This window comes from Phocoena phocoena, chromosome 7, assembly GCF_963924675.1.
Source record: "Phocoena phocoena chromosome 7, mPhoPho1.1, whole genome shotgun sequence".
NCBI classification, from domain to species: Eukaryota; Metazoa; Chordata; class Mammalia; order Artiodactyla; family Phocoenidae; genus Phocoena; species Phocoena phocoena.
The window spans coordinates 61,667,914-61,694,785 of NC_089225.1; the positions used below are offsets into that span (position 1 = coordinate 61,667,914).

At 35.8% G+C, this 26,872-nt stretch overlaps 1 protein-coding gene across 4 annotated transcripts in view; it reads right to left on the reverse strand.

Moving 5' to 3' along the window:
* The window catches only part of ZNF385B (zinc finger protein 385B), a 312,776-nt gene that overhangs the window by 268,042 nt on the left and 17,862 nt on the right, over positions 1 to 26,872 (reverse strand). The window contains exon 2 of one of the 4 annotated variants that reach the window (XM_065880691.1): positions 23,135 to 23,272. The exons of the other annotated variants lie outside the window; for them this stretch is intronic. Coding sequence (XP_065736763.1) covers positions 23,135 to 23,272 — 138 coding nt within the window. The remainder of the gene's footprint in view (positions 1 to 23,134; positions 23,273 to 26,872) is intronic. 4 annotated transcript variants of the gene reach the window in all.

Below are 26,872 nucleotides of genomic sequence, written 5' to 3' on the forward strand. Positions count from 1 at the left end.
AAATTAAATGCACCTAAGTCCTTTATCTGTGGTGTCATGGACTCTAGTATAGACCATTATCTTAGCACTCCACATGAGGTTCAGACTAATGTCTCCCCCTCTGATGGTGGGTCAGTGCCTCAAGAGGACCTGTTTCATCTCCGTAGGCCCAGGCCCCAGCTTGGTGCCCAATCATGGGGCTGTTCAATAGCTATTAGTCCAATGGAACTGAACTAGGCCTCTCTTGATTGTGAAACCTGATCCAGCAAGAGATGGTAAATCAGAATCGATTAGTTACTGTACGGTCCTTTACTTGATTAAGTATTTTCATGAAAGCTTATTTACTAATTTACTTCAAGTCACTTACATTTCCCCATTAATTTTCAAACGGTTCACATACCCAAAAAAGAAACAAGCGAAATGTGAGATTTTAGTCATTTAATGTATGGAAACATATGATGTTTATGAAAAACATTTTCTCAGATACTTAATATAAAACCATGGTCAAGACTAATTCAGACTAAGGGAATGTCCAAGTGAAACCAGTACTACCAAATCTTTGATTACATTAAATAATAAACTTTCACAAATATTCAGAACTTCCAGTTAACATACTGTTCCCAAAAGGAACTTCACTGAATATATTTTTAAAATGTCTAATTTATCACGAGTTGTTATTATTTGCATAAATGTATCAAAGCAACTTTGATACATTATACATTTGCATAAATGTATCAAAGCAACCTTGAAAGCAACTTTTCATTACACAGATTAATACTGTCCTCTGAAGACTTATTTTTGCTATTAAATTACTTGGCAAATAGGTTTCTTGATAGGTAGCCTAATGTTTACGCTATGCTGAGCCAGTGACATTCATGTCTTAATTTGTAAAGGCTGAATTAATGAGACTTCATTATTATAGCAATATTTTAAGTAGAATATGATAGGAAGTCCACGCTTTTCTAAAGAACAATCTTTACTAACACAAAGGGTAATGTTATTTAATGTGGAATGCATTTATCTAAAATTTTATTTATCCATAGCATGTTAACTCTAAAATAATGAGGATTTTAGCTTCACCTGTTTTGAATAGCAGGTCTTAAAAGTGTTTTCCTCACTTTATGATAAAAAGATAAATACATATTTCTTCCATTATAGAACAATTCTAACATCTGTACTTTGAGCTATTTTTAAGTGTACCTTTACATTTCATTACACACTAAAGCATCAAAATAACCACTGAGGATTATGGATGTCTAGCTCTTAAATAACTGTTTTGGTATACTGTTTCTTTACAAATTGCTATTTTCATTTTAAAGGTAATCAATCATAGAATCACACAATAACACAACTAGGAGATGATGTAGGAAGGTTCAAATTTACTTACACTTTGCAACTTAATGTGGTTAAAAAAAAATGCAGTGGTTTTTTTTTTTAACTGATCTAATATTCTTCAGGAATCCTCCGCACTAACCAGCTTACCATGAACTCCCAGGAACTCCTGGCTGCATGACCCTCACTTCTAACCACACCACGCCACCACTACCACTTTCTTGGGCTTCTACATATTGCCTATATACAGCCTAGTCCAGTGCGTCTCCTCTTCCTGTCCCCACCCATGATGTGACCCCAAGTTCCAAAGGGAATCAAAGATAAAGGCCCCTTGTTTTGGCTTTGCCACTTACATATTTTAACACCACCACTCCCATTCCATGAGTCAATCAAGATGAGAGAGAGGTAACCATTACATTCATTAACCTCTTACCTCTTCTAACTTTTCCTATCTCTTCCAGCCCTTAATGTACCCAAATAAAAGAGGCAGCCTTTCCTCTTTCTTTTTCATTACATACCCATTATAAATACATCACATCCTTCTCCTTAAGGCAGCATGTGGTATTGCCTTTTCCCCAGAGGTCATAATGGTAGATGAAGTACAAGGAAATACTAGCTTACGGACATCCGAGTTTTAAGAAGAAGCGATGAGCTAAGCTATTGATAAATATGTGGATTGCAGTGTCAACTCTGTATAACCAGCTTGGGTTCAGACTGATGTTCACACTTACAGAACATAAAAGGTTTTAATACCACCAGGTTTACTTAGAAAGATACGGCAGAGGAAATACAGCATGTCCACACGATAGCATCAAATACATCTTCAGTAGAAGTTCTTACAGGCATTGCTTCCCAGATCCCATTAAGATTATGCTTAACATTTGTATAGAAGAGCAAATGGCCAAGATAGATATAATTCCTGAAGAAGAAAAACAAGGAGGGATGTCTGGCACAACCAGCTATAAAGATGTTTCAGAAGTCTGTAGATTTGAAGACAGTATAGGATGGGGGTAAGGACAGAGAGAATACAGAATCCAGAGTCCAGAAACTAACTTGGACATATATAGAAACTTGATTTTTAACACAATGGATATTGAAAACCAGTGGGGAAAAGAAAATATTCACTAAGGACTCTGAAACAATTGGTCATCTATATAGCAGAAGGAAAACTGCATAAAATTGACTGTATAAAAACAATTCCAGGTAGATGAAAGATTTAAAGCCAAACCTGCATTTGTAGAAGATTAATATGTTTAGGATCTATATGACCTTGGGGTAGGGAAAGACTTAAACAATATAAAAAGCAAAAATTATAAAGGCAACAGAAACATTTGATTATATTAAAGTTAAGGATTAATTTTCTCAAGAGACAAAACCAGTGAAAACTCAAGCTATAAACTGAGCCTATATCTGCAACATAGAAAATGAAAAGGAACCAGTATCCATACCACATGAATAACTACAACAAATAATTATTTAAATTAATAACTTAAAAATGGTCATTGAATATGAATAGGTATTTCACAGAAGAGGAAACAGAAATGGCCAAGAAACATGAATAGATGTTCAATCTCATTAGTTATCAGGGATATGCAAATTAAATCCCCAATGAGATATCATTTCATAACCACCAGATTGTCAACAATTTTAAAAAGTCAAGTCTCAAGTGCTGTCAAGGATGTGACACAATAGAATGCTCATCTGCTCTTGGTTGGAGTGTAAATTGATACCTCAATTTAGGGAATTACTTTGGCATTCATTCATTTATTCAATATATATTAGTTGACTATTTACTATGCATCTGGTACTATTGTGGAGCTTCGGCATGAACAAAGATAAAAATGACCATTTTAAGTTGAACATGCAAATCTCTTATAACCTAAATTCTACGTCCTGGAGAGGACACACACTACAGAAGATAATATATAACCTACAGAAATCTGTATATGTGTATATACATGAATGTTCAAAACAGTACTGCTTCTAGTCAAACTGAGAGAGAAAGATGATAATCAAAATGTGTACCATCAGTTGAATGGATAAACAAATTGAAGTATGCAATATAAAAGAATATAAAACAACACTGAAACTGAATGAACTACAGTTACATATCAAAACAATATGAACTTCAAAAACTATGTTAGTGGAAGATTATGTAACAACAGATAAAAACTAAGCATCTTCTGAAGACATATACATATTTAGTGGTAAACTATAAAGAAAAGCAAGGTAATAATTAAAACACAATTCCAGAAAAGAATTACCTCTGGGCAGTAAGAAAAAAGTAGGGGGCATCTGAGATAGGGTTTTATTTTTGAAGTAGGTGATAGGTATACAGGAGTTTATTTTTTCAAAACTACATCTATCTTACTTCACTCTCTATGACAGACTCTAGGTCCATCCAACATACCACAGGGAGATCAGCTTGGTGCTTTGTGACCACCTAGAGGGGTGGGTAGGGAGGGTGGGAGAGAGACGCAAGAGGGAGGAGATATGGGGATATATGTATAGCTGATTCACTTGTTATACAGCAGGAAGTAACATAACATTGTAAAGCAATTATACTCCAATAAAGATGTTTAAAAAAAACCTACATCTATGTTTTTCTACATATATTTTGAAAATATTTTATATTTTACAAATATAAATACTCTATGCCCTTAATTTATTAATTAAGCTAAGTTTCTTTGCTTGGTTATCAATTTGGACCAAAACAATAAAGTAGTAAAATCAAGGACTCACAAATGTCACTGCTTATACATCACGTAAAAAATAATATACCGTTAGTATAATCTTGTCGCAGGGAAAATTTTAAATGCAATTTAAAGTTATCAGAAAACTGAATAAAGGATGTACAATAATGTGGTTATCAGGAGCAAATTCTACAGTACTGTATAAATTTTTTGAAGGTTCAAATGCATTGGCACTCAAAAATATTTATATATGTAGATTATTTCATTGACATACCTACCACAGAGAATCACCCCATTAAGAAATAAGCCTTGCAAACAGTTAACAAACATGTAAGAAAATAATTTGTAAGAGTTTATAGACTAGAAAGTCATTCATATAAATTGATTCAGCATACTGTTTATAATATTAGAAATCACATTTAGTGAACATTATTCAAACATATTTCAGTTTAAGACTAGCAGATGAGGCTAATGTAATGCTTTTCATAATAGAAATACTGAAGAGGAGGCTCTTCTTTAAAGACCAACAATTATTTTGACCCTTTAAGCCAAATTCTAGTAAATAAATAACTCCTCTTTACACTGTACCTGGGAAGTTTGGGAGGAAGGGAAGGTATCTATCATCCTTGACAAATAAACAGTGCTTGTGCATATAAATGAATAATTTTTACAGAAAATTCTTAACATAAGATTTTCATAATCTAAACCATTAATACATTTACTACAAAATAAGCTTATTTAATGGTCAATATATATTTTGAAAATGAATTCTAAATTTATGTCATTATTGGTAGGCATATACACATATAATTTGAGGAAATTTTCACAATACATGTAAACAAATGAGCATCACAATGAATTAATATCACTACTGTATATAGGAAACTATGCAACATTAATTAAATTTATAGAATGAATATTTAATTTTACCTATCAGATCACGACTACACAGACATATTTTAAAACTTTGGTATAGTAAGAAAAAAGGCTTCTGTGATTAAAGGTTCAGGGCTTACTGTTCAATCAAATAATCTAATTTCTAAACACCTAGGTATTTAGAAATGTCAAGTGAAAATAGAGTTGTCGATTTTCAGTGAAAAGGTTAGTCATAAATCAAAGACTGTTTTAACTACATTTCCCTAGAACATACTTTATATAGTCCATAACAAAAGATTCAATTACCTTAAAATTACCCACTACATATGTGAATGTGTGTGTGCATGTATACATATGTATATGTGTGTAAGTATATACATTTTTCCATTTTCCTTTGAGATATACATATGTAAGAAGATGATTTTAGACCTTTTTTTTTCCTGGATGCTATAAATTAAGGTGTTGGATTTTTACACAATGTATTTTTGGTATGTAGTCATAATGTTCTCTATTTCTCTACCTCTGTCAGTTTCACACTGCTCTACAGTGTGAAATTGACAAGAAATGGTGCAAAAGTGACAACTGGGAGCACAGAAATTTCACAAGAAATTACTATGCACATTGTTTGAAAAGGCTAAAAAAAAATTTGATAGCAATGACTATGTTCCAATTCGATGAGATGTTTCAGACAAAGAACACTAGATTCTCCTAAATGTATAAGCCTTTATCTATGTACAAATGTTTGAAAAATGAAAGGCTATTCTAGGCTACAGCATACTACCTACAGGAAAAGATGTACAGTGTTCTTAAAATGAAATCTTATAGCCATAATGTCTACTCATTTCCCTTGAATTAAGTTGTAGTTCCCACTGTTGTATTCTTGTGGATAAGGTTGTGGTCATTTCAAACCCTCTCTCCACTGCAACCTTTTCAACTTCCTTTACAACAAATATGAAATAACAGTTAAAAAAAGAAATGGTATTGAAGGTCACCTTAGGGTATTCTATGTCTTTTCCTCCATTAAAATCTTTTGTCTGTTTTTTTTTTTTTTTTTTTTTTTTCTTTGCTGTACGTGGGCCTCTCACTGTTGTGGCCTCTCCCGTTGCGGAGCACAGGCTCCAGACGCACAGGCTCAGCGGCCATGGCTCACGGGCCCAGCCACTCTGCGGCATATGGGATCTTCCCGGACCGGGGCACGAACCCGTGTCCCCTGCATTGGCAGGCGGACTCTCAACCGCTGCGCCACCAGGGAAGCCCCTTTTGTCTATTCATTGCCCTAATAAGTTAGTTACCATTATTTGGGTTCTCAGAGGTAGGACACTACTTCATGCCTCTTTTCATCTTCTTAAAACACACCTTACACTACTCCATATCCTTTCTGCCTTTCCTTCTATCCCCACCTTCCCCATTCAAGGCACTGTTTTAACAATACAGTTAGACAAGGCTGGAATCACACTCCCAACACTTCCACTTACTAGCTGTGTGATTTAAGGGCAGTTACTCTTTGGTGCTCTGTGGCTCACTAGAACACGGGAGTGTTAGTACTTATATTGCAGCACTTTTTCAAACATTAGATGTAATTTTATATATAAAGCACTTAGCATAGAGGTTGGCACATGGTAAGACCTCAATAAATTTTGGTGGTAGTGGGTTAGTTTTATTATGTCATACTTTACTGCTCCTATTCTAGACTTGCTATATCATTTCACGATGGCAAAGTCCAATATCAATAACACAAAAGTAGCCAGACAATTATGGGCTATTTCTGTTCACTTAGTAAGTGACTTGCAATTATGATGAGAAGGAAGAACAAATAATATTAATAATAGTACTAATTTGTGCTTTACAAACATCTTTCATAGACATCATCTTATGTAATATGTATAATATCTCTGTAAGTTTTGTAAAGCAGATATCATTTTTATTACTTTAAGATGAAAAAATTAAGACCACAGAGAGACTGAGTAAGTCAACCAGACACTGACTGGACATTGAGCCAATTAATGCAAAATGAGGACCAGAACCCACATCACTTCAGCCCAAGTACCCACAATGTGTGATTTAAATGAGCATGCCATTCTGTCTTGAAATATTAATCCTCTGATGGCCACAGAGTTTCATGTCTGTGTTTCAAGGAACACCCAGACTATAGTGATCAGCTCAAATGAAATGAACAAATACTCAACATTAAAAATAGATCACAGCGGCCTTGCAAGATGGTGAATGCAAAAGAAAAATAATTTATCACATAATCCTTTAATTTCTACAACTTTATTTTTATAAATTCAAAATCTATTAAAATAGATCCTAACTTGAATTATCCTACTTAATACATTCATCACTTTCATCCTTCTAAAAAGTAACACTCCAAACAATGTAAAATACAAGTGATTTATTTTCTGGTCCACAGAACTTTCAAGGAGAGTTGTATTAGCTAAGCAATATTAGGATCCTACAGAGTGAACCATCTTGTAATGAAACTCTTGGGAAAGGTCCTCTATAATTGGGAAAATAATATCTGAAAATATATGATTGCTACAGTTATAAATGACTACTTCTGGCCTTTTAAGGATTAACCATACTCACCACCCAAAAATATTTATAATCCGCCTAAGTAGACTATCATCATATAGTCTTTCTGCACACACTTTTTATTTTTATAAATTTAGAATTATATGCAAAACAAGGTTAAATTGGGAATTATATGATTAAAAATGTAACCAGTGAACATGTCCCAATAAAAATTGTTTTGAATAACCACCATGGAAAGATATCATGTCACACCTAAATTTACGTATTTAAGCCATATGGAGCACATCAGAGCTACCATAAAGTGACTGGAAAGATTTATTTTGAACATTGAGGAAATCTTACTTGTGAGCAGATGCTTAGTCTAGCTTAGAGGCAGCAGGTTTTCACTGGATGACTGATCACATCACTGGGGCATTTTTTGTGAAGTCTATAAAAGGATATTTAGTAGTAAAATGCCTGCATATTGATGATGACAAACAATATAGGCACTTCAAGATATTTCTGAAAGGCTTCACAATCACAATAAATGCCGTGGATCTTAAAACAAAGGCAGTTCATCCCCTTTTCTCAGAGAGCAAATGCTCTTTTGTCATGTTTAACTCTTTCAGACAAAAATCAGTGAGAAATTTGCCTGAACAAAATGCACCTGATTAAACTCTTGAAGCATAGTTCCCTCGCTAATAATCTCTCATTTAATCCTTCATGTTCTTAGAGCAGCTAATTCTGGAGAAACTCAAAACACATTACACATTTTCTTCTCTTTTTTTTAAACTACGAATGTAGTCAATCTTCAGAAACCTATGTGAAGGGTAAAAAAGCAGCTATGAAATGAAGTCACATGAAAAATATCCCTAGACTTTTCCAGCTTAAGTTGTTAAAGGGTTCTAAAAATGTAGCCTGAATCTCTCATTTTGGAGAGGAGGACTTTGGAGCGCAGAGGGTTATGTGACTTATTCAAGGTCTCATAGTCAAATGGTGGCAGCCTCAAGATGAGAATCTGGAAAACTCAACTCTCATCTGGTTTTCTTTCCACCACCTGATGACCTCTTTCATATGGAAGGGAGCAGTCAGTGTGAAAGAGCCACCTTTGTGAATTTTTTTTAAGACCAAAAATTTCTTATAGTTAATCATTTTTTGGCCCAAAACAAAATAGCATTATTATATGTGTAAATATTTTTAAAAATAACTTTTGTTTTAAGTCTACCATTATCTGGTCTCAATATGTTGCACTTTCTTCCCCCCAAAATGATGTCATCAGACATCCTTATTACTGGTTAGCAAATTGCAAAAGATGACATCTGTAAACTCAGTTGGGAAGACTTTGGGACAGAAAAAAAATCAATGCTAACAATGCATGAGTGATAGAAATCAGCTGAGATGTACTCTTCAAAAACCGGCATGTCATTTTATGTATTTATAATTTTAAAGCCCACTTATGAATTCTTGATAAAAGATCAAGTTAGAAAACTATTGAAAATTATTCAAACAAGGGCAGCACAAATAGTTTTTAAATTTTTCTTAAATCTAACACTTAATGTCTTCTAAAAATATTCAAGTAGTTAATACTTTAAAGTATCAGAGAATAGCTAAATTCTAAAAACATAGTGGAGTTAAAACATGACTTCAAAAAATATTTTAGTTCATATAATATATATACACTGGAGTCAAAACTGGATTCAAGAAAACTAATGAGAATATTCTCTACAAAAAAAGAGGAGGGGGGGATTAACTTTCTTTTTAGTTCAAGTTTGCTGAAAATCCCAAAAGGAAACATTTAATTTTCTAAGACATGCTGAAAGACACAGGTAAAAAGACAACACAGTTAGAACTGAATTAATCAAGCCGACATCACTGACAACTGACAGAACTTTCCTGGTGGTTAACGGCAGTTTGAGACAGCTGGAGGTGGACCCAATCTAGATGGAGATTCCATGGGAAAATATTCTTAAGAGTGCAAAATGGTCTTAAAAAATGAAATATGTAAACAGTTGTCAACCTTTCAGCGTTTTTCAAGAATATAGGGACAAAATCTGAATAAAAACCAAGAGGATAAGCCTTGCATTTTCAAGTTAAGAAATATCTTATTAACTAGTACAGCTCCTTACCCAACTTCATTCTTGTTTTCCAAGTTGCATTGTGCTTATATGAAAACTCGTTTTCACCAACTTCCCAAATATTCCAAGGGTCACATAACTATTGGCAATCAGGAAGGCAGGCGATTGAATAGTGAAGTGTTCCAAGGCTAAGACTGCTTCAATTGTTAATTCTAAATTGTTAAATCTAACTCTATCTGGATTCTTGTTCCATCTATTTAACAGGTGCACTGGGAAAATTCTAAGTTTGGCCACACCCTTAATGAGAGTGACCACACATCCCAGTATGAGGCAACCCAAGTTTATGCCTGGGTCCTGGCTTAATCATTAATAACTCTTAAAAGGGTTCCATTTTGATGATATATCACATAACCATCACCTATAAAGAACTTTAAACAGCCTCTTCCTTTACTCTCCTAGTCCCCAAGAGGACTTTCTTCCATGCAATTTAATGCTGGAAAAGGAGTTAAAAACTGATCTCACCATAATAGAAACATTTCAGTATACACCTTGACTTTTGCGGCCCTACTTTCCTGTCTCTTTTCTTTACTTTCTATTACTAGTTTAAATTTTGCTTCTTCCTGTGGAAAGTGTGCATTATTCTTCTGACATTCTCCTCCCCCCTCCTCCACCCCCTCAGTGCTTAGCTGACTTGCAAGCATAGACCTAATTTAAAATATTTAATCTAATACAAAAGTGCTTCAAAGCTGTTAATTAACTTACAAATCCACAGTTCATTTGTCAATTGGGTACAGCTCCTATACTGATAAGAGAATTTAGAACAAAATTTATGCTTAATAAATACTATTGAATAAACATCTGAATGAATAAATGAATGGTTAGGAAAGTAACTTATAGACAGGAGGTTTGGTGTGAAGTAATAGAAACAATCTTATGCTACAAAGAGAAAGAAACAGGATGGTAACAAGATAAAAGAAAAGCAACATAAATTCAAATGTGTAATTAAGTTTGAAAGAATCCCTGCCACACCATGGTTTTCCAATGACCAACATGTCCTAAGGCACCAGTATTTATAACTCAGTCTACTCGAACATTTTTTCTTTTTACTGTAAAAATGTAACTCAGACTTCATCATGGAAATCATTATTTAAAATAAATTAAGTTTTTAGAAACACACATTTAGGAAACCAAAATACATCCATTTCTTCAAGAAAACATGCATACGTTGGCTTTCAAGCTGTAATGTTCAGACCTGGCTAATACTGTTCCCGTTTTGCACAAAAGAGGTAGCCAACTAGACAACAGGAAAGCCATGGTATTAGTCTCACTAGGCCCGTGCTCTAATTGGCTGAACTAACTGGACACAATCCCTGTTGACCTATGCTAATATTCTATAAATATTCATCTTTCTCCTTCTCATAAAAATTGCAGCAGAAACAGAGCATGGAAAGATGCCTTACAAACTTTCCACACTAGACAGTTTTTAATAAGTTTAAAGAAGTGTCCAAGAATCAGCATAGGAATGATAATACTGAAACTACAAAGGCTGAACATTTTTACGAGGAGAGAAAATAAGAGAGAGAGAAAGAGAGATCGTAATCCAAATAAGTTTCTTTCCTCAGTAGGCATTATCTCTTTGTGTAAATATTAGTGCCTAATGGTGGTCTGCTCTGGACGGTAGGGTGGCTGTGAAGAGCTGTCAGGAAGCAGCGTTTTGGCAAAGCAGGCAAACTAGCTGTAGAGGGCCAGGTGTGCAAGGCTCTGGGAGCCTCCCCAGTCCCAGTTGCACCTTTGAATCAGTTGGGGAGCTTTTAAATAGTACTAATCCCCAGGCTCTGCCTTGATCAATTAAATCAGAATCATTGGCATGGGGGTGTGTTAAAAAGCTCTTCAGTTTGTTTTTCTAAAGCTTTAAGAATCACTCTTTAATGGGGTTTGTGGTCTACTGTGCAGGTAATGGGGAGTCTTTAAACAGCGACCACAAATGAGTTGACTGTGAAGGGACTATTAAGGGTTTCTGATTTGGCATCAGGCAGCCACAGGTTCAAACCCTGACCCTGACTCTTATTAGCTAGGTGGGAATGTTAAATTAATATTCAAATTCAGCATTAAACCCCTAGAAGCAAGGGAATTCATAATAAACTGCCCATCATTTTATCATGACTTTGTATTCAACCCCAAAGGTAAGATCACCCAGAGTTATGAGTTTCTCAAACAGAGAACCAAGTGTATGACATTAAAAAACCAACCCATTACACAACAGGGTTAGCTCAGTGCAGCATTGAATACTGTCATGTTTGTGGATTTCAGGCATGCCTTACTATTATTTTAAAGTGGTCTTGGTCTCTCTTCCATTCCTTTTAATACGGTAGTGTGCCTTGCATTGGGATATTTTGGAAGTTTTCATTTCACAAAGCTGAAATCCCCTAAGGCCCTGGTGTTGTATATGAACACTCAGGAGGTAGAAGAGTGGAAGGATCTTACGGGAGGGACACTCAGATGGTTTGTTCCAGCTTGAATACTTGAGAGGTGTATTTCTAGCAAGTTCTGGAAGGAAAAACACAACGTCAGTCAGCCAAAGGCAGGACACTGGGAATGGTCATAGAGGGTCAATGCAACACCTGCTCAGGACTTGACCAAACACCAGCTTTTCACCTTGAACTTGTAGGGAGCAGACACTCAGGAGGACAAAGGGCAACAGACTGGATCATCATCCAGTTACCTGGTGAAATGGCTTCTGCTTTACATCTTTTCCCATCCATTAACTGTGGCTGGAAACCATGAAGTCATCGTCTGGCAACCCTAAAAGCTTTTACTGTGATAACTTTTTTTTTTTTGCGGTACGCGGGCCTCTCACTGCTGTGGCCACTCCCGTTGCGGAGCACAGGCTCCGGACGCGCAGGCCCAGCGGCCAAGGCTCATGGGCCCAGACGCTCTGCGGCATGTGGGATCTTCCCCGACCGGGGCACGAACCCGTGTCCCCTGCGTCGGCAGGCGGACTCTCAACCACTGCACCACCAGGGAAGCCCCTGTGATAACTTTTGATCGCATCATATTCCTTCCATTTTCCCTCCACTGCTTTCATCTTTTATATGAATAGATCTCTTATTCTCAAAAGTAAACTATGTATATGTTTAGAAATTCAAATGTACAAAAGGGTATAACAGTTAAATCAAAGTCTACTTCAAACCATACAAAAGTAATTCTACTTTGAATTCAGTCCTCAGTCCCCCTATGAAATCATTTACCTCGTCTTTTTCTCTTTTTCCTCTTCCACTCCTACTCCTCCTTTCCTTCCTCCCTCCCTCCCTCCCCCTCCCTCTCTCCCCCCACTCTCTGCATGTATATATATGTACACACACATATAAACACACAAACACAGATGTCTTTTACACAAACACATTGTTTGTTTTACTTACATTTATACATTATTCCATATCAATTCTTATAGATGTACCGTATTTTATTTAATTTTTAAAAATTGAAGTGTAGTTGATTTACAATGTTATGCTAATTTCTGCTGTATAGCAAAGTGACTCAGTTATACACTTTTTTTTTTTTTAAGATTTATTATTTATTTATTTTTGGCTGCGTCGGGTCTTAGTTGCGGCACTCGGGATCTTCGTTGAGTCATGCAGGATCTTTCACTGCGGCGCGCAGGCTCTTCGTTGTGGTGTGCAGGCTTCTCTCTAGTTGTGGCATGTGGGTTTTCTCTCTATAGTTGTGGCGTGCAGTCTCCAGGTTGAGTGGGCTCTCTAGTCGAAGTGCACGAGCTTAGTTGCCTTGCAGCATGTGGGATCTTAGTTCCCCGACCAGGCATCGAACCTGTGTCCCGTGCATTGCAAGGCGGATTCCTTACCACTGGACCACCAGGGAAGTCCCAATACATTCTTTTTTTTATATTCTTTTCCATTATGTTTTATCCCAGGAGATTAGATATAGTTCCCTATGCTATATAGTAGGTAGATGTACTTTATTTTAAATCACTGCATAATATCTGCTAAGGTCTGAATGTTTGTGTGCTCCCAAAATTCACATGTTGAAATCCTAATGCCCAATGTGATGGTATTAGAAGGTGGGGCCTTTGGGAGGTGCTTAGGTCATGAGGGTAGAGCCCTCGTGAATGGGATTCATGTTCTTATAAAAGAGACCCCGTAGAGATCTCACCCTTTCGCCATGTGAGGACACAACAAGAAGTCTGGGATCTGGAAGAGGGGCCTCACCCGACCTTGTTGGCACCCTGTTCTCAGACTTCCCAACTCTAAAACAGTGAGAAACAGATTTCTGTTCTTTATAAGCTAGCCAGTCTCTATGGTACCCAGGCTAAGACAACATCACACAACATGGATGAACCATAATTATTATCACCTACTGCTGGGTATTTTTTTTCTATATTTTCTTATTACAAAAAATGTTACAATAAAATCCTGCATGCATATGTATATAGATACATGCAAGAAAACGTATTGCTCTATGTATCTTTGTATGCATACGCAAGCATATATGTTGACCAGATCTGGGGTAGTGGAACTACTAGGTCAAAAGATATGCATATTTCAAGTTTTGGCAGTTATTGCCCCATTGCCCTGCAAATACACGAACCAATTTACACCTCATCCACCAACGTGTGAGAGTGCTCCCCTGCCCACATACTTGCTAACTCATTGTGATATTATAAAGTTTGACCTTGCCCATCTGAGAGGTAAGAAAAAGAGTATCTCACTGTAATTTTAATTAAAGAATGAATATTTTTATGAGCAGCAATATCAAGTAATTTATAGAGTTCTTCACAAGAATTCACAGATCCTGTATTCAAGTGTCCTATCCTTTAGTCAATGTTTAAAGTATATTATTTACTATGTGCCAAGTGTTGCACTGACAGTCACATACTTAAGCAAATTAGGACACAGTTTCTACCCTCAAGGCAATCTAGTAGAGGAGAAAGATATTAAAATGATAATTAATATGCACTGTGATAAGTACAATAATAGAATATGCATATCGTTTGGATGTAGAAATGCTTAACTCTAGGTAAAGAGCTTTTTCCTGAAATGTGTCAATACCTTGTTTAATTTATTTTTACATTTTATAAACATATTCAAATGTGATAAGGAAAGTAAACAGAATACCTTGGTCAGCAAGAAGCATAATTGTGGCAATTACAGCTAATAATTAAACGTTCTGATTCGTTGAAAAATTATTTTAACTGGCTCATCTATGCTTATAATCTATTGAAAGAAGAATATGTAGAATAATTTATAAAACTCTCTGTTTTGTTTGATACTTGTTTTGGGGACTTACAACTTTGCCTAAAATATAATTCACAGCACATCTTTTCTCTCTCCACTTTGCAGATACTGTTTAGCTCTTCTGAAATCACAGCACAAACTTTAGTTTCCTACCCTTCCTCTTCCCCCAACTCACTGAACCATTAAATGTTTAACATACGGTGATTCCTATTAACTGTTGGATTGTTATACCATGCTAAAGAAGCTTGCCCTTTAGTATGAGGTGTGTTAAGGATAGTTAATTATAGTACACAGAAAGCCCTTTAAGTATTCAGATCCTATAAAATGTGATAATAATGTTAACATCATTGACTGGTAAGGCTACTACTTGAGCTTTTAATTATCACTTTAACCTTTAGAAGCTGTCTTCCAACCAACAGGAAAGCTTTAAAACTTTGTCCTTGGACTAAATTCAACTCACTGATCACATTCCCTTAATTTCCAAACTTCATTGCATTGGTTGTAGTCAACTGGTGAGTCCTCGCTAAAATGTAAACATCCAAGGTGGGCTGCGCACAGAACTAGGCAGAAGAAGCTGGTGTGATGTACAGAAGCTGTAGAGTGAAGAGTTCAAAGGTCTAAGTTTGACTTTCAGTTCTGTTCTCTTTAGCAAGTCACTTACCCTTTTGTTGATGCTGATTTATTATCAGTACAATGAGCAAATACTACTTTCGCTATCTACCTCTCAGGGTTATGGTAAGGATCAAATGAAATAATAGATGGAAATGGATGAAGAGTTATAAGCAGTAAAGTTCTCCCATCCCCTTTCACAATCTCCCTTCCTTTCTCTCCCAGACCCAATTCTTTATGTGTCCTCCACCTACCCAAAGCCTTCCATGCTGTGTCATTCCATTTGGGTCTCCTCTGCTCCAGCCCCATGCCTTCCACCAAAACTTACCTGCTTTAGGTTTTATCTCTCAGACCCTAATTTTTACTAGAAGACAGCTATAATAGCAGAAAGAATAATTTGTAAATAATAATGGGCTACATTTATTGAGTAGTTACCACATGCCAAACCATAAAGTCATCACTAGCAACCTTTAAGCTTTTCCTGTGATAACTTCCGATTATATCATATTCCTCCTATTTTTCCTCAACTTGCCATGCAAAGAACTTTATATACATTATTCTCACTCAATCTTTACAACAAATCTATGCAGTGGAGTCTATTATTATTCTTGTTTTACAGATGAGGAAACTGAGATTTGCAACTAAGTTGCAACTAAGTTGTGATGGAGCTAGGCTTTGAACCTCACAGGAACACCTCCCATAATCACTGTGCTCTTCTGCTTCTCCTAGATGCAGAACTAATGTAATGAACAAATGGTCACTTATATCACCTTATTAATTTAACATGCTCATTGAATTATACAGTCGGAAGCTGGAAGATCATCTACGTTAACCATCCATGCCATCCTTATCCTCATTTATCACACACCTAAGTCACATTCTGCGTTTTGCTTCAATACCACCAATGAAGGATGTACACTACGTCCCCAAAAGGAATCCCTTCATATTCAGACAGCTCTACTGGGAAGTTCAAGTGAAAATCCTCCTTCCTGGAAAGCCATTCAGTCATCTTAATTTTACCTGAAAGCTTTATTAAAAAACTATAATTTAAATGTTCTAATATAATAAATCCTCTAATGATCTCTTCTCCTTGATAAAGTATTCAGTGCACCTTGGCCACAGTGGTCACTCTCAAATGAAAGCACCTAAGCTCTCTGCATTTCTCCAGCTCCAGGCATGCTCTGACGGTTGAACAAACTTCATTGTTACAGATATTCTAGTTCTTCTAATCCCACCTAAGATACCATTTAAGATTGTGGGGGATATATCATATCACGGTTTTGACCCATACATGAGTTTACATCTCCTACATCTTTTCTTGCTCCCTCTTCCATGTACTGTAGTTGAAATTGACCATGTTGGAGTTTGTCCATCTTTTTAAAACAATGGTTCTAACTGGGGCGGCATATTAGAATCACCTTGCGAGCTTTAAAAATATTGATTTCTGGGTTGCATTTAGAGATTCTGATTTATTTGGTATAGGACGTGGCCTTGGTATCAAGATTTATAATTGTATTATTTTCCTATGTATTTATTATCTCAGCTTTATATCATCTATAAATTTAAAGACCAGGTCATCAATGTTTTCACCAAGTCATTACAGAGTCCTGGAGCTTCACTTTAGGTTAATATTGGCCAGGTACGCTTGGGTATAGGCATTCAACCAGTTACAAATCCACAAAAGTACACTATCACTCAGTCAACAGTTTTCTCTTTTGTTCACAAAATAATATCAAGAAAGATTTTGTTAAATGTCCTACAGAAAGCTAATCTAGGGCAGTGGTTAAAAGCATGGATTCTGGAGCCCAACTGCCTGGATTCAAATCTCAGCTGAGTTACTTGCATGACTTTGGGCAGGTTGCCTAACCTCTCCATACTTCAGTTTCCCTACTTGTAAACAGGTATAATAGTACTTACTTATAGGGTTGTTATACGGATTAAATGAGTATATACATATAAAGGTTCTGAAGCAAGAAAATGAGTGTTAGAAATCATTTCCAAGCCATCCGTATTTTCTCCTTAAAGTATGACTCATAACCCATTATAGGATTTCTAACTACTGTGTACACAGAGTGACATCCACTGCTTGTCTCCCTTAATCTACATAAAAATTTTTGTGTACCTAAAGTATACAAAATCTAAAAGCTCCAGTTAAGCAAGAGTTAACTTATTATGAATGCAGTATTACCCATTATACAATAATAAAAATACATAAAATGTAGACAAATACCAGAAAAATTAGTCCCTGTAGATTCATTTCTAAATTTGCTTCCTCCTGAATATTTTGAAATTGCTCAAAATTCAGGCTCCCCTTTCCAGTACCCGCACCCCTCACCCCCCAAAAAAAAACTTGAGTAAAGAAATACCACCTTGACTTCCTGGAAGAAACAGAAGTTTTCTGGATATAAAGCCATTTCCTCTATCATATTCTAAAAAATCAACACTACCAAAGAATGAATCAGAGAAAAAAAATAGAACTAGAATTACCATAGATCTCCAAGTGAAATTCACACACCAATTTTGAAATGTCAGCAAAAACATGTTCAGCTAAACGCCCCAGTGGCGTTGCAGACTCCCTGGATGGAATAAGACAGAAGTCTCCTCACTCTGACAGAACAGTCATTCCCTGCGGGAGACATCTATTTATTACTCAATTGCCATTTGCAAAGAAAATATAGCTATTGAATAATATCACCTTTTAGGAAATTAAGAGAATTGGAGTCTGTCAAACTACTAGCAACTTTTACTCACCCACCAGTGCCTTTTCTAAAAATGAGAACAATTTCAAAGAAAAAAATGTTTTTTGAAGATATTTAGTGAAGAAAGTTAGATTATGGATTCACACTGGTATTTTGCCATAACAAACAGACCACGCAGACAGATAGCACTGATATAAGTAGGAGGACATTGGAGCTGATATGGAGACTAGAGTGATATTTAAGGTAAGGAGGAATCAGAATCTTTTCCCAAAGAGTACAATTTAGATACCAGAAATAGGCCACGAATATTATTTGAAATAATTAGAAGTAATGCATAACACAGTAACATTTACGACTAGGCAAAAATAGAAAACAGATTGATGATGGGAAGCAAAAAAAAATATCTTTTGAGATCCAAAATAATCAGATTGAAATAGCGGTATACCATGAATACACACGAAAAAACTGTAAGTAAATTATCGTTTATCCTAGGACAACAGACATTGAGAAATTAACTAGATCATGGGGGCAAGGGAGTTACCATTTAACTGAAAGAAGATATGATTTACTAAACAGTTCTTTATTGGGCTAGCAGAGTTCATCCATTTCTAAAACTTGGGTTAATTGCTCTCACACTCAACTGATCCGTTTGGGCTCAAAATAGGTTTCCTGGTCTGACATGTCACGTGACTGACACAGGGAGAACTGAGGTGGCATTTTAGACTGGGTACAAAAAGGGTATCGTGAAGAAATTACTCCAAACGTTACCTCTAACCCTGCTGACGAATCATCTGCAAGGCAGCCTAACACAAAATTCGGTTACAGTGTACGTGACTCAGCTCTACATGTTTTCTCCCATGTTGAGAATCAGATTATATACTGATGTCCAGTCACTCCTGTTGGGGATATTTACAAAAACAGTGGTGGGGGGGAGGGAGGTATTAAGAAGTGAAAAGAGAGAAGAAAGGTAATGGAGAAGGCTAAGTGAGCGAAGAGAATTTTACAAGACAACCTTAGGGGAGATGAAGGAAGATGAGCCTTTATTCTCCTGTGTAAGACATTCAGAGCCAAGACAGAGTAACTCTAGGCTGGGAACAGGGTTTTTGATAAATAGCTTAGCATCTGTACAATGGGTATTATGTTAATAGATTATAAAGTTTTAATAAGAACTCAATAAAGACCTGTCTATAAATATTTTGATACTTTATGAGGCATATAGTAGGTCCACAATAAATGTAATCTCCATTCTGTTTTACTCAGCTGTGTTACACTGAATAATCCAAGCGTCCTTCTAAGTCAAGTTTGCAAGTTACTCTGCCTCCCTGAGAAACCTAGGAAATGGCAGTCAAAAGATATGAGTCCTAAAATCGAAAGGGTAATGAATATTGAATAAAATCCAGATGGAGCGGGGAGGCAGCATTGAGGGAGGGACTTCTCATTATGCATCTTAAATACAACGAAACAAAATTAATTTATAAGCATCTCAAACCTACTGAGGGAGAAAAATCCTGAAAATGTTCTAGTTGGCAAGGGGTGGTAACAATCGGAAATTAATTGTACAATTCTCACGATTTATTTAAAATGTTACTGACAGCTATTGTTTAATGTGCTGCCTTTATTATTTTATCTCAGTAATTACGAGGAGGCTCTCATATCCTTACTCATGATTTCTGCTCTGTCAATCCTATTTTTTATACCATTTTAAGTTTCTCAAATGGAAACATTCTTATCATAGGAGTTTCCTGGCATAAACTCGAACAGTAGGAATCGACCGCTTTTACAGAAAAGTGAAGCCTCCATTTTAGCTTTGGTAGACCCGATTCTCTAGGTAATAATTCGAGACTCAATTTCTTATATAGAAACTAGGTAGGGTTCCCATATTAAATACAGGACACTAACTCAAATTCGAATTTCAGCTAAACAACGAATAACTTTTAGTGCAAGAATGTCCCAAATATTTAATGGGACATACTTATATTAAAAAGTATTCATCAACACAGCAACATACCTCAAAATAAACAACAGAGTATATAGATAGCCCAAACTAATTACTGAACGTATGCAATGGGAAAGCTCAATGAACTTGGAGAGTACTTTGATTTTTGTAATCATGTTTCTCAACTAAAGCAGGCTTACTATATCTGCTCTATTTCATAACTAATCATTTTTAAAACCTGCTGAAGGAAACTATAGATTGTTATCTCTTGATATAAAAGTGAACAGATGCAGGTACATCACTGAGATTCATGAGAATCTCACATCCTCATGAAAACTTTCTAAATCCTACTTCTTGTGAAAGAGAAATTGCTACTAAGACTTCAGGCAGCTATGCTAAATTATCCTTCATTTCCTCTAGTGAATTTTCCATGATCTATTTAATATGACAAGTTTCACTATTCTAAGAGAATTCTGACATTCTAAAACTTTTTTAAAGTTTTCATTTACTAAACACATTATATCATCAGGAATTTCAAAGAGAAAACATCTCAATGCCCTTCTAACCTTCTAATTCTCAACTCACAAACCCAATTTGTTTCATGGGCTTTGGGGAAGTAAGAAATATGAGATACTTATTTGTAAGTCAAAATCTAGAATGAAATACCCCTAACCATCTGATGATGACTTGCGACATGACATTCCCAAAGGGACAGAAGAAAAATAAGTTGTTTAAAATTATGCTTCATCTAAAAACAGAAAATCTTCTAATTATAATGGCACATAATATGTCCCTGCATTTCAATAAAAAACATTTTATCTTGAATCCTTAATCATGCGAAATTGCTTAACCTAGGCAACGATCCAAGGATTAACAAGAAAAAAAATCATGAAATTCAAGATTTCAGAAGTGTTTTCAGTTCCCCTGTCAAAGCCATATGAAAGAAAAAGTATAATAGTACCATTTCAACGTGCTCCCTAATCTACATGTATAGATTTATTTCCGCCATGCAAAGAATAAACATAAGAATAAATATTTCATTAAATGTCTTGGGAGTTAATTTTGATCACCTCTACTTCAAAATGCATTATGACTGGCAAAACTTTCAACAAGGGTTATTTTCTGATGGAAAGAAAAGGCTAAGTAAAACATTCTCACCACATTTGCATATACATTTCATCTATTATCACTGTGGAAACAAAAACTATTTTTAATATTTCTATAATTTTAGCATTTGAGAACTTTTACTTTTCAAGAAGAGGCAGTTGTATGAAAGAAGACATTTAAAAAAATTTTTAATGTATCTTCAGACTATTTAATTTTATTCCTTAACTAAACTTCCTCATAGCACATATATGTATAATGAAGTATGGGTGCTTTATATCAACTATACAATATATAAAAGCCTTACACTCTCTCCCACCGTGCTCTAGGATGCATTAACAAACAAGCAGATAAGCCTAATGATGAATTACACAATATGGTCAGCACTAATAGAATGGTTTTCTACAAATGCATTGCAAAAAGATGAACAAATACTTTGCATTTCGGAACACAGTTATTTTGATGTCACATGTCAAGTAAGATCCAAAGTGGTAAATGTTAGCAACTTTAAATCTGTTGGTCCTGGATCAAACAGCATAAAGGAACTTTAGAGAAACAACAGTGCATTCAGGAAGGTAGACTGGGTTGGAGCTAAGAGTCTCTTCTTGAGGGTCTAATTAGGTCCTCCTCCTCCCTCTGCTTTTTAAAAATTTATCTCATAGAGACACCTTAGCAGAAGCTATCAGCTTTGACAGAACACCGAAATCATGGTAGTGAACCATAAATTGACCATTACCATAAAAAGAGCTGCTAAATGAGAAACCATGTGCTTAGTATAAAACTAATTTCATGCTTTCAAAAGCACACAGTGGCTTCTAGCAAGATAGTGGCCCTGGGACTTGCTGAGACAGATTGGCGAACGCAAATGGTTTGCTCCTGATGCGTCTGCTTAGCCAAGCTTTACATGTACTGGCAGTAAGCGGGGTTCTCGAATCTTCTGTCAAACAAATACACACTTATCTATAACTTTAGAGCTGAAAGCTATAAAACAGCTGCCTCAAATAAATTTAGCAGGAAAACACATATACACACATACGCACACACACACTGCACACACATATATATACATACCCCATGTGCCACGCTAGCTTCCAATCAAATAAAAATAGACTTCTCTGCAGACCTAACATACCAAACAGGCACTTAATAAGCATACTGTTATCAAATACATCATAACTCTCACAGTCCTTTCTTCTTTAGAAACAGCTTCTCATCACGTAGGAATTAGAGTTTAGAAGAGCCTAAGCAAGAGGACTCCATCTACTTGGAAGCTAACTTTGAGTCTGCCCTTATCAGACTGGCTTTCAAATACTCTATGCTTATAAAGCCACATCAGACCTGTCTGGGCATGATGATCTAGTCGTTTAACTCCCCAGATGAGTGTCAGTATTTTATTTACATTTAAATGATAAAATCTACTACATTTAAACGTCACATCTAATTAAAACATGCCGTATGAAGAAATGCTTCTAATTTTATCCTCCTCTCGTTTAGGATACCATCTCTGGAAATCAATTACTGTAGGCTATCCAGTGCATGACAGGTCATAACTTTTAATTATTAATAATGTCAAGCTTAACAAGGTATCAACTCCAATATGTAATCTATTTCACTTACTTTCTTACTTATCTCATAAACATCAGTTGTTTCCTGCTATATATTTTTCACATCAGAGATTCTACAAAGTACCTTTAGTTCATAGCCTTTTTTATATACCTGAAGCACATAATAACACTGCTAACTGCCTACTTTTAGTAATGATAGCAAATAACATAATATCACTGACTTGTTCTGAATGTTTAAAATGCAAAGGAAGTCACCTACTGGTAAGATGTCCTCGGCAAACAGCTAGCACAGAATGAAAAGAATGCTATTACATCAATTTAAGGAGTTACTTCCCCCCAAAATTAAAGAATCATAGATTTTGCTCTTCACTGTTGCCCCTTCAGATCTGTCAGTACAACATGATAAACACAATTGACAACTTCACAGGATTCAACACAGCATTCGAAAGAATCTGCTCCTGACACCCCAGATCCCGGCGTCCAAGTTTTAGAATAAAAATGCTCACCTCTGCTAGGAAGTCCACTCCACATCCTGGCAGGGCTTTCACCGGCTTCAAAAGCAACCAAGTTGGATAAACAAAACTTCCAGGATGTGACCAGTGTAATGCACGGGGCTACGGAGACTTGGCTCCAGCCCTGATTATCTGTGTGACAGTACCACGCTATGTCAGTGCAGCTCCAAACCTTCCCAGATGCTGGCTTGTTGCACTGCTCATTGAAAATCCTTTACACGCTGGCAACATTTTAGGGAAGGACAAGCACACTCTGAGTCATTTGTAAAGAAAGCAGAGCAATTTCAATTCTATATCTCCATGCGTGCTGAAACCAGAAGCACTGTCAACCTACAAGTCTGAGGTGGATTTACGCCGAGAAACAGGCAACCTAAGCCTTCATTATCAATGCATGAAATCAGCCACTGTGATCAAATTCAAGCAAACCACAAGAAGGATATGATTATGAAAGGCTCCACAGATTTAGCACCAAACCTTGTGGAATGAAGAATCATCTATTGAAATTGTGTAAATGTTAAAAATAGCTCTGGCTTTTCAACAATGAGCAGAATACAGAGAAGAAATCAGTAGTCTATGTTATAAGGACCTATCAAAAAAGCTACAAAAACCAAAATAGCTATAGGTCCCTGGGACTCTTCTATAGACAAATGAAATCACTAGAGGCTATTACAATTGTAACAAAAAAATTCCATATATTTGACACAGATGTCCATTAAAGAGCAAGTTAAATATCTGTTAACCCGTGAGCACCTGTCCCTAAATTAAAATAATAATGATAGTAAAAATGTGCAGGGCTATGCTAGCACCAGGGCAAAATACTATCAATTTTACTCTAAGATGAATTCCTAAATAATAAGAATTTAAATGTATTTATTTTGTGTAACAAGAAAATAGACGGACAAGGTAGAGAATATTTTTAACCACATAGTCTTTCACTGCTTACTGTTTTTTTAAAAATCTACAGCTCAATAAATCCATACACCCCCTACTCCAGCCACCCCCAAATTTATACCTTTACCTTTCACCATTCTTCCTCTTTTATACTAAAATATAAGATTCATGAGCCAGTTGAGATGTCTTAAAAAGGCACAAGGTAGCTAAATCCCAGAAAGTAGCAGCAATGATTTGAGATCACAAAATACAGAGCTTCGACATGTGCATGAAAAGTGCAAAGCAACAGGGACATAAAACATTTATCAAAAAATCACAAAAATAACTGGGAGAAATTCCTAGTAGGCAGCATTGACAAAGCACATATTTAAGGTTCTACTCATATATTTTTTTAGGTTTTAGGTTTTAGGTTCTCATTGAGACTCTAAAGGCAGAGCTAATCAGGATCCAATAAATACAATTCCTGATTTGAGGATCTTCTATAAATGACTGTGTATGTTTTAGTCATTTATAAATGACTGTACAGTTTTAGTAATACTAGTAGCTCTTAGGTGTAGATACATTTAGTAGTATCTACAATCTAAAACATCTGTGTAAAAATAAGAACTATGCCACAACATATTTACATAACACAGCATTTTGGAGCAACATTAAACATGGCACTCCTGTGGGTATTCTCCTGATGTCCCTCAGTGTGGAACTGACTCCTTACAGGACACTAGTTGGATTCCTTTCCTTGAAGATAGTTATAGACATATATGAGTGGAGATGCACACAAGCGTGTGTGTGTGTGTGTGTGTGTGTGTGTATGTACATACACCCACATCATAGGAGAATGTACTAAACCTTTGTGGTTACTTTTGTTGCCTGAATTCCATTCATTTAGTGCCTCAGGAAGCTCCTAGGAAACAATTTGAATGCATTTTGAGAAATGGCATTGGGTATCACTCATTCAGAAATTGCTCCATGTTTTCTCTCTCTCTTTTTCTGTACTTTTCTTGTCTGAGAAAATAGTCTGTGAGAGATTGTGTGCCTAAAACTCTTTTTATTATTATACATGCAGCTTCCTAGTAATAAGATAAAACTTTAAAATGAAACTATAATATTTGATTATAGGTCCTTAATCCCTTATCTAAAACCCCTAGTGCCAGATGCATTTCAGAATTCACATGCTTTCAGATTTTAGAAAGATAATACTCTGCGTATACTGTGAATTATATAATGCCTCAAGTAAAGTCTAGGGCAAAAGCCTATAATCAGACATATTAACAGTTCTGCAGCAAAATACGTGCATATTCAGACTAGATGGGATAAAGACTATTATTAACATCACACACATCAGTTCAGGTCAGGTTTTGCCATCAATATAAATTACAAAACCTTCTGATTTTCAGAGCTTCTTGGATTTTGGAAATTACAGGTAAGAGATTATAGACCTGCAGAAATGTTTACCTAAACTGTTGTAAGGTTATGGATTGGAAAATAATACCTTACCTTGGCAAGTGTTCTCTGGCTTGGCAAGAGATCTGGAGATGAGCATTGCTTTAACAAGATAGGCAGAAAAACCACAAGAAGGTGCTATTCAAACTGAGACATAAAGTACAGCAGAGATGCAGCTATAATGCAAGATGACAAAACTAGGGCGTGGCAATGGAAGGTAAGAAGAAGGCATCCAGAATTATTGTGTCAAGACATAACAAAACATAATGATGAAAATATCAACCACTCACTGATTACCTACTTTATACCCAGTAATGTGAAAGGCACTTGACATAAATATTTCTTTTAGCAACCTACTTTATAATTTTCAAAAGGATATTTTAAAAGAAAAATGTGTTTTCAGAATGAGGCATAAAACATTGGGTTATCTCACCCTTTTCTCATTGTATCCCAAAGCAAAACATCCACAATGGTTTTTAAACATCACATGTGAGAATGTCAGAAACAAAGAAAAAAAAATAAGCTTCACCTTTTGAAGTAAAGGTCCATATTTTATTTTTATATACTATTTGGTGTATGAGTTCTTTAAAATCACTTATAGAAAAAGAAAAAAATACAATTTACCATCAATATTCAAACTGAATAACATTAAAACCCATCTTAAAAATATATTCTTAAGACACGTGACTATTATGTTGTATTTACCTGGAGTTTTCCTATATTTCCCAAATAAATACTTTTTTATATGAAGTACATTGAAGAGCATTAACACAGCAAAGTATTGATGTTGGACTTAAGACTTCAGACCTACAGAATATTCACATCTTCTAAGAGATCTTCTCAAAAAATAAAAAGTTGCAGGAAGGATAGGTCTAGAGATCTAACATACAGTATGATGACTAGAGTTAATAATACTGTACTGAATACAACTGACCCTTGAACAATGCCAGGGTTAGGGGCGCTGACCCTCCGCACAGTGGAAAATCCAAACATAAGTTATAGTCGGTCCTCCTTATCTGCAGCTCATCTATACCTGAGGCTCCTCATATCCACAGTTCCTCTGTATCCACACTCAACCAACAACAGATTGTCTAGTACTGTAGTATCTACTATTGAAAAGAACCTGTGTGTAAGTGGACTCGTGCAGTTCAAACCTATGTTGTTCGAGGGTCAAATGTACCAGAAATTTGCTAAGAAAGCAGATTTCAATCACCACACACAAAAGAAGTGATTATATGAGGAGACGGATATATTAATTAGCTTGACTGAAGTAATCATTTCACTATGTAAATGTATATCCAATCATCATATTGAACACCTTAAATATATACAACTTTCATTAAAGAAATTTTAAAACTGTAGGTACCCTCCCCCCAAATAAGAGCATTTCCTGAGAGCCTT